The following is an 8,019-nucleotide window of genomic DNA, read 5'->3' as shown; positions in this document are numbered from 1 at the left end:
CAGGCACCCACAGGAGCCTTTTAAGCAGGATTGACAGGACCTAATGCACCTGTAAACGTTCATTCCAGATACTGCGTGGAGGTTGGGGAGGCCAAAGGAGGGGGGAGGCCAAAGGAGGAGGGAGGCCAAAGGAGGGGGGAGGCCAGAGGAGGAGGGAGGCCAAAGGAGGGGAGAGGCCAAAGGAGGAGAGAGGCCAAAGGAGGGGAGAGGCCAAAGGAGGAGGGAGGCCAAAGGAGGAGGGAGGCCAAAGGAGGGGAGAGGCCAAAGGAGGGGAGAGGCCAAAGGAGGGGGGAGGCCAAAGGAGGGGGGAGGCCAAAGGAGGAGGGAGGCCAAAGGAGGAGGGAGGCCAAAGGAGGAGAGAGGCCAAAGGAGGGGAGAGGCCAAAGGAGGAGGGAGGCCAAAGGAGGAGGGAGGCCAAAGGAGGGGAGAGGCCAAAGGAGGGGAGAGGCCAAAGGAGGAGGGAGGCCAAAGGAGGAGAGAGGCCAAAGGAGGGGAGAGGCCAAAGGAGGAGGGAGGCCAAAGGAGGAGGGAGGCCAAAGGAGGGGAGAGGCCAAAGGAGGAGAGAGGCCAAAGGAGGGGAGAGGCCAAAGGAGGGGGGAGGCCAAAGGAGGAGGGAGGCCAAAGGAGGGGGGAGGCCAAAGGAGGGGAGAGGCCAAAGGAGGAGGGAGGCCAAAGGAGGAGGGAGGCCAAAGGAGGGGGGAGGCCAAAGGAGGGGAGAGGCCAAAGGAGGAGGGAGGCCAAAGGAGGAGGGAGGCCAAAGGAGGGGAGAGGCCAAAGGAGGAGAGAGGCCAAAGGAGGAGGGAGGCCAAAGGAGGGGAGAGGCCAAAGGAGGAGAGAGGCCAAAGGAGGAGGGAGGCCAAAGGAGGAGGGAGGCCCATTAGGAGGAGGGAGGCCAAAGGAGGGGGGAGGCCAAAGGAGGGGGGAGGCCAAAGGAGGAGGGAGGCCAAAGGAGGGGGGAGGCCAAAGGAGGGGAGAGGCCAAAGGAGGAGGGAGGCCAAAGGAGGAGGGAGGCCAAAGGAGGGGGGAGGCCAAAGGAGGAGGGAGGCCAAAGGAGGGGGGAGGCCCATTAGGAGGAGGGAGGCCAAAGGAGGAGGGAGGCCAAAGGAGGGGGGAGGCCAAAGGAGGAGGGAGGCCAAAGGAGGAGGGAGACCAAAGGAGGAGAGAGGCCAAAGGAGGAGGGAGGCCAAAGGAGGAGGGAGGCCAAAGGAGGGGGGAGGCCAAAGGAGGAGAGAGGCCAAAGGAGGGGGGAGGCCAAAGGAGGGGGGAGGCCAAAGGAGGAGAGAGGCCAAAGGAGGAGGGAGGCCAAAGGAGGGGAGAGGCCAAAGGAGGAGAGAGGCCAAAGGAGGAGGGAGGCCCATTAGGAGGGGCTGCAGCAACTCACACGAGAGAGCCTGACGCTGCACAGATGAAGGGATGGAGAGGAACGGGTGGTTTGGGATGTTTAGTTCAAGGAAGGATCAACAGGACACAAGGAGGGATGAGATGAGAGGGAAAGGGAAAGACCCAGAATAGTGTAAGTGTGGGGATTTTGCCATGAGCCCATGGTGGGAGGATGTGCTGGGCAGACTTGGAATCAAGAGTTCTGTTTCAGGACTTCCCTGGTGGCGCAGTGGTTAAGAATCCACCTGCCAATGCAGGGGACACGGCTTTGATCCCCGGTCCAGGAAGATCCCACGTGCGGCCGAGCAACTAAGTCCGTGCGCCACAGCTACTGAGCCTGTGCTCTAGAGCCCGTCAAGCCACAACTACTGAGCCCGTGTGCCACAGCTACTGAGCCCACGTGCCACAACTACTGAGCCCATGCACCGCAACTACTGAGGCTGTGTGCTGCAACTACTGAAGCCTGCGTGCCTAGAACCTGTGCTTTGAGAAGCCACCGCAATCAGAAGCCTGAACACCGCAACGAAGAGTAGCCCTGCTTGCCCCAACTAGAGAAAAGCCTGCGGGCAAAAGCGAAGACCCAATGCAGCAAATAAATAAATAAATAAACAAATGAATAAATAAATAATTTTAAAAGGTTACTATGTCCAAAACAAGTAGGCTTATCCTAGTGGAAGGCTACTTTCAAAAAAAAAAAAAGAGTTCTGTTTCAGGCAGAAGCTGAGATGCCTGTTAGGTGCCAGAGCAGAGACAGCCATTTGGACATGAGAGTCTAGAGCTCAGGGGAGAGAGGTCTGGGCTGGAGGTGGTAAATCTATAAAGAGCACAGAGATGACCCTTAAATCCAGGAGGCTGGAGCTTCCTGGGAGAAAGGGTAGAGAGAAGGAAGCTGGGGAATGGAGCCCTGGAGCCTGCAACTCCCAGAGGCTGTGGAGACAGGAGGAAGGGCTGAGGAACCTGGGCAGGGCAGCTGCAGACCCTTGTGCGCGTGCGGATCCCAAGTGGCCAAGTAAGAAGCGGATGGCGAACTTCCCTGGCCATCCAGTGGTTAAGACTTCCACTGCAGCGGGTGCAGGTTTGATCTCGTATGCCGTGTGGTGTAGCCAAAAAAAAAAAGAAGAAGTGGACGGGAAGTGAGCAGGGGACAGATAGCCTGGAAGGCATGGTCACCTCAGCAGGACAGGGACTCCAGGATAGAAGACTCTGGGATAGAGTTGGCTGAGGAGAGAGAGGGAGTCGAGGGGCACCCACAGGAAAGGCTTGCGGGGAGCAAAGACGCTGGGCCCCAGGGTTCTAGAGACAATGGCGCTTAGCAGTTTGGCAGTGAAGGCGGTTCAGAGAAGTGGGGCCACAGGTAGAGGGAGCACCTGGAGGTTTTCCGGATGGATTCATGGAGCCTGTTGGTTGCCGGTGGGGACGGCAGGCAGGGAGGGAGAGAGGCACACAGGTGCCCGCCCGCAAAGCCTCGTCTTTCACCTGCCCCTAGTCCCTGCAGGTCCCAGTACCACCGCCTCCAGGAAGCCTTCCCTGAGTGCAGGTGTGGGTGCCTCCCACCTGAGCAGCCTTCCCAGGGGCACCTACAACCGTCTACACTGAGCTGTGGTCATTATCTCCCTGATGGTCCTTGAGAAACAGGTCTTGCCATCAACCGGGGCCCAGCACCATGTCGATGGAGTTAATAAACGGGTGTGGATGGACAAATGGACAGATGGACAGACCCCTACAAGTGTCTAATGTTCCTAGAGCCCAGACCCCGGATGCAAGGTCCCCGTGTCCCACTGATCCAGACACCCCTTCTCCCTGACCCAGCCCACCTTGGGATCCAGGTCGAAGAAGCTGTAGTACTTGAAGCGCAGCCAGAGCATGTCCCCCGCCTTGACACCCTGCTGCATGAGGCACCGCGACGAGTCCAGCCACCTGGGCCGCAGCGCAGGCAGAGGTTGGGTCAGGGCTGAGCCGGGGGCAGTGGGGCGGGCTGGGGGGCTGGGCAGGGGCTGGGGCGAGCACACACGTGCAGGAAAGTCCTGGGGACAGGCGTGGGTTTGGGACGAGCAGGACACAGGGGAGGGTGTGGGCTCTGGGAGCAGGGGCTCAGGCACAAGGGCAGGTGAAGACCCGGCAGGCGAGGCACCTGCTGTGGAGCTGGGTCTTGTCCAAGAGGGAGCTGGGCCGAGGCAGGCGCTGGAGCAGCAGGGGGTCTGGCGGTGCCAGTGGCCGGCTCAGCATGTGGTAGCAGGCCTCGGTCTGGGCACTGTCTGAGAAGTGGGCTGGCATCCCCCGGAACGACACAGGTGCCACGCCTGGAGTGCGGGTCACGGTCAAGCAGGCCTGGCCCCGACCCCAGGCCTCCGGGGCCTGCCCTTGTGGCCGCCCCTGGGCTGCCCCGCCTGCACTCACCCCCGGCCAGGACGACCTTGGTCAAGTCATACACCTCCTCTTCCGGCTCCTTTTCCTTCTTCTTCTTCTCCTTCTTCTCAGGAGCCCGGAGCAGAGACATCTCCTCAGGGTGCCGGATACCTGAGAGGAGCAGAGGTCTCAGCGGGGGCTGGGGTTCTGCCCTGTGACCTCCCGCCCCACCCATGGGCAGTTCGGGGCAGCGCACAGCCCCACGAGCCGGATGGGGAACAGCTCAGCAAGGTCGAGGTGACAACAGCTGGGCCTGGAAAGGGAGGGAACGTGCCCCCTGGCAGGACCCTCGCAGGCGGCAGAGTGGGGACCAGCCGGGGACTCACTGAGGAGCCGGCAGATGGCAGCCACAGCCCGGAAGAGGGGCTGGGAGAAGCTGGCTCGGAGGCGCAGGGCACGGCGATTGGGCAGTCGCAGGATGACAGGCCGGTGCTGGGGCCCGAAGAAGAGGCGGGCGTCCGCCAGGATCCCGTATTTGTCCAGGGTCCAGTGGGTCTGCAGCAGCCATTGTCTTTTCTGTTCCCACCAAATGGCATGGTCTGACCAGTCCTGCTTCCGCTCTGTGAGGCCACAGGCAAGGGGGGCCGCGTAAGCCTTGGAGGGGCCTGCCCCCAGTGCTGAGCACAAGGCTGGAATTCAGAGGTGGTGACCGGCCCTCCCCTGCCCAGGCCAGGGGCAGGGCCAGGCGGGGTTGGCTTGGGGGCTAGGACTGAGGTCATGGCAGACGGCTCTTTGCTGGCTAACCCTGCTTGTCCCCTGGGCTCAGTTGCTACTGAGGGGAGTCGCTTCCCAGGGGAGCCCCCAACCCAGAATCTTCGTGCTCCCATCTCACACACTCCAGTGCATTGGGCTCTCCCGTATAGCACCTCCAGTGTCCTCCCACAGTTCCTGGCTTCATGGCTTCTCTCTGGCATTCCTGGGAGCCAGAGGCAACTGCAGGGCCTGGGGCTGTGCCAGGCACGCAGCAGCAGGCACTCCATGAATATCTAGTGGTTACTAGCTCTGTGACCTTGGCCAAGACCTGAACCTCTCTGGGCCTCAGTTTTCTGGTTCCTGAGATGCGAGCAGCAATGGACACTGCGCAGTGCCTGTCGCCACGTGGTGAGTGCATGGTGTCTGTGACACAGGCGTGCGGCCGCATCAACACGGCGCATGGGCCTCTGGATAGAAATGCGAGCACTTCGAGGTCATGCGGCTGGTGAAGGAGGACACGTGCTCTCCTCTCCATCTTCCCTTCAGGAGCCTGAACTGGTGCCAGGTGAGCACAGTGGAAGAGCAGAGCCCACTAGCGTCAAAGCCCTTCCTGGGGAGTGGTCCCGTCCTCTGCGCCACCCCCCTCCCTCTTCCTCCTGCCCTGTCGCCCTCTGTGCCTTCCCTCTGTTCTTGGTTTTGTGGCACCCACTCCCCTTCTCCTCCTGACCCTTTGCTCTTGTTCTGTCCCGTTGGCCCCCTCTCCTGGCCTGCCCCCGTGCTTGCCCGTTGGTTCAGTCCGAGGACCCTCTTCTCCCTCCTTAGCCACGGCCTCTTCCCAGGGTCTCACCTAGTCTAGGGCTTCATCTTCCTGCTGTGAGTCCCAGGCCAGAAACCCACAAGCCACTGGCTAAGGGGCACGTCCACTGGCTTCAGTCATTCCAGAAACCTTTTTTCACCAGCCCGTGTGCCCGGCTCTGGGACTATAAATGTGGTGACTCCTAGTCCCAGCCCTCAAGGTGCCCCACTTCACCGCGCTCTGCCTGACACTGGACAGAGGTGCCCCCTCCCCTCAGCAGCTCCCTGGGGGCTGGGTGACAACGGCTCTCCTGCCAGGCCCGAGCTTCCTCCCTTTCACTTTAGCCACCACATTTTACCAACGCCAGCCCTCCCCCAAACTCACCTCCCGTCCATCGTCACCCGACCCAAGGGGCCTGCCTTAGCCTGACAGTCTCCCACTGGAAACCTTTCGGCACAGCTGCCCTCCACCTCCGGGATGGAGTCCAAAACGCCTTATGGCATTCATGCCAGCCTCGTTTCTTGTCATACTCCAGGAGTCCTCCCCAGCCTAGAGGCTCCAATTCAGCACCGCACGCTCCCACGCCCCAGCGTGTCGCCTTGTTCCTCCCTGCTGCGGCCCCCTCTCAGGATTCATACTGTCCCGGGCTAGGCGCAGCCCCTGTGCTGGCTTCCCCTGTGCGGCAGCCAACACTCAGCCCTGTGTCGCAGCTGAAGGGTGGGTCCCACCTGCCCGGCTGAGCTCCAGATCAGGGGCTGGCCCAGCCAGCATGGCCATCAGTCGACCTCGGATGTGCTAAGGAGTGAGTGGGAGCTGGGGGGTGGGCACAACAGTATGCTCGGGGCTGGGGACAGGAGCTGGAGGGACTTGACCCCGGGGGCCCCCGCAGCGGGTGGAGGAGTGGGTCCGGCTGGCCCCTTGTTCAGGCCTCGCGCTTTGCTGTGGGCCAAGCCCCGGGGCCAACCGGCTCTTCTCCCGGAGCACCCGGTCTTCACCCTCTCCGCCCTGTTCGGCCAAGCCTGCCTGAGTCTCTGTCTGACACCCGGTCTCCTGAGGGACCCTCTACTCTCCACTTCTGCTTTCACAACCTCCTTGGGCCCTGCCTTCTCGAGGCTTCCCTCACCGCCTCAGCCCTGTGGCCGGGCTGCCCTGCGGCCCCGTGCTGTCCACAAGCCACTGACCTCCCTCCCGGCCGCCCACTCACCCCCACCCCCGGGGGACCCAGGACCCAGGCTGGCACTATCGCGGGCCTGCCTTCCGGCTCGGGCTATCAGAGAGGGCCCGCCGCCCTCCCAGGAAGGGGCAGCCCGCACCCCCATCAGGGAAAGGCGATGAGAAGCCCCCGCATCAGTGGCCCTGCTCCCCTCCAGGGCTGATACCAGAGGCGGCTGTGCTGTAACTTCCTGTGGGGGCAGGGCCTTCTCACCCAGGCTGGGCCTGTCACCAGCCTGCTGAGGGCTTCCTTCCGCCCGGGGAGAGGGTGTGGGAGCCCCTCCCCACGTCAGCAGGAGCCCCCTCTGGGCTCCTCTCGACCCCCAGAATGGGATCTCTGCCTCAGCCCAGGCAAGGCCTCTCCTGCCCCAGAAGTGGGTGAACGGAGGACCGTGGCCAGGTCTGCTCCTCGGGGTCTTAGTGGAACCCGTTGGAGCGGGAGGAAGGGAGGAAAGACAGTGGGAGGGAGGGGAAGTGAAGTTGGGGAAATGTCTTTTTTGGAACCAAACGATTAAGCTGGTGCCTGAGTCACTGTGACTCCATTATCGAGGGCCACGCAGCAGGGCTGGCCCGGAAGTGCCAGGGGACCCCGTGGGCAACGGGGGCGGTGGGCACTCACTGATCTCCTCCACGATCTTCAGGAGCACCCCACCGATGTGTGACTCCCCTGTGACCCGGAGGGTGACCGACTCGGCCTCGGGGTCCTCCTCTCCTACAAACACCCGCAGCTCCCAGGACGAGTCGATGTAGTCCCCGGTGGCTGTCTTCATCCCCGCCATGGCTGCGGCAACTCTGGGGAGAGGGTGGGAAGGAGGCAGGGTGGGCAGCTGGGCTCTGGTAGGCTGCCTGTGATGCCCGGGACAGGCGGGGGCCCAGAGAGCAAGCCCGTAAGGCAGAATGCCACGGCAGCTGCAAGACGCTGGGAGCTGAGTTGTTGCAGGCGAGCCTCAGACCCTCTCTCCGTCACAGATGATTGGGCTGAGGGGACCTTCAGAGTCTGTGTTGCTCAGCCCTCTCCCTTCTTGCAGACGGGAAGACGAGGCCCGGTAAGAATAAGAAGGGCCTCACTCGACATCACCCAGCTCGATGCCAGAGCTGAGCACAACCTCCGTCAGCTTGCTCGGCCCACGGCCCAGCCCAAGCCCACACTGGCAGCTGCCCACCCTAGAAACGGTTGTGAGCCCAGGTCAGAAAATAGTTCCAGTCAGGCCCAAAGGTCAGCTCCATCATCCCAAACCAGCCAAAGCCTCTCTAGGGCAGTGGGAAGTCCAGGCTGCCACATGGAGAGAGGCATGCTGGGCAGAGGGGCTGCCGGAGGGCGAGGAAGAGAAGGGTCCTTGGGTCTTCAGCCACCGGCCGGCTTACCTTCCCTGCAAGGGGCTGGGGCTGGAGGTGGGGGTCGGAGCGTCAGCCGCTCCTGGCTGCAGCCCGCACACCTGCAGACCACTGTGTGCTTCCTTCTCCTCTCTCCGTGGAGCTTCCTTCAGAGGCCAGCCCTCGCGCCTTATCAGAGCAGGGCGGGCCTGGCCCCT

The 8,019-nt window shown here is 62.5% G+C and overlaps 1 protein-coding gene across 1 annotated transcript; it reads right to left on the bottom strand.

Annotated features, from left to right (window-relative positions):
* Positions 1–2,337: 2,337 nt before the first annotated feature.
* FERMT3 (FERM domain containing kindlin 3) lies at positions 2,338–7,979 on the bottom strand. The gene is made up of 6 exons (XM_033860913.2): positions 7,853–7,979; positions 7,107–7,279; positions 4,113–4,346; positions 3,778–3,897; positions 3,512–3,680; positions 2,338–3,297 (listed from the first exon to the last, which is right to left on the bottom strand). The coding sequence occupies exons 2-6, from the start codon at positions 7,264–7,266 to the stop codon at positions 3,120–3,122; spliced, it is 861 nt and encodes a 286-aa protein (XP_033716804.1). The 5' UTR covers positions 7,267–7,279; positions 7,853–7,979; the 3' UTR covers positions 2,338–3,119.
* Positions 7,980–8,019: the final 40 nt, after the last annotated feature.

This window comes from Tursiops truncatus, chromosome 8 (assembly GCF_011762595.2).
Source record: "Tursiops truncatus isolate mTurTru1 chromosome 8, mTurTru1.mat.Y, whole genome shotgun sequence".
NCBI classification, from domain to species: Eukaryota; Metazoa; Chordata; class Mammalia; order Artiodactyla; family Delphinidae; genus Tursiops; species Tursiops truncatus.
This window is presented reverse-complemented; position numbering and strand designations above follow the sequence as displayed.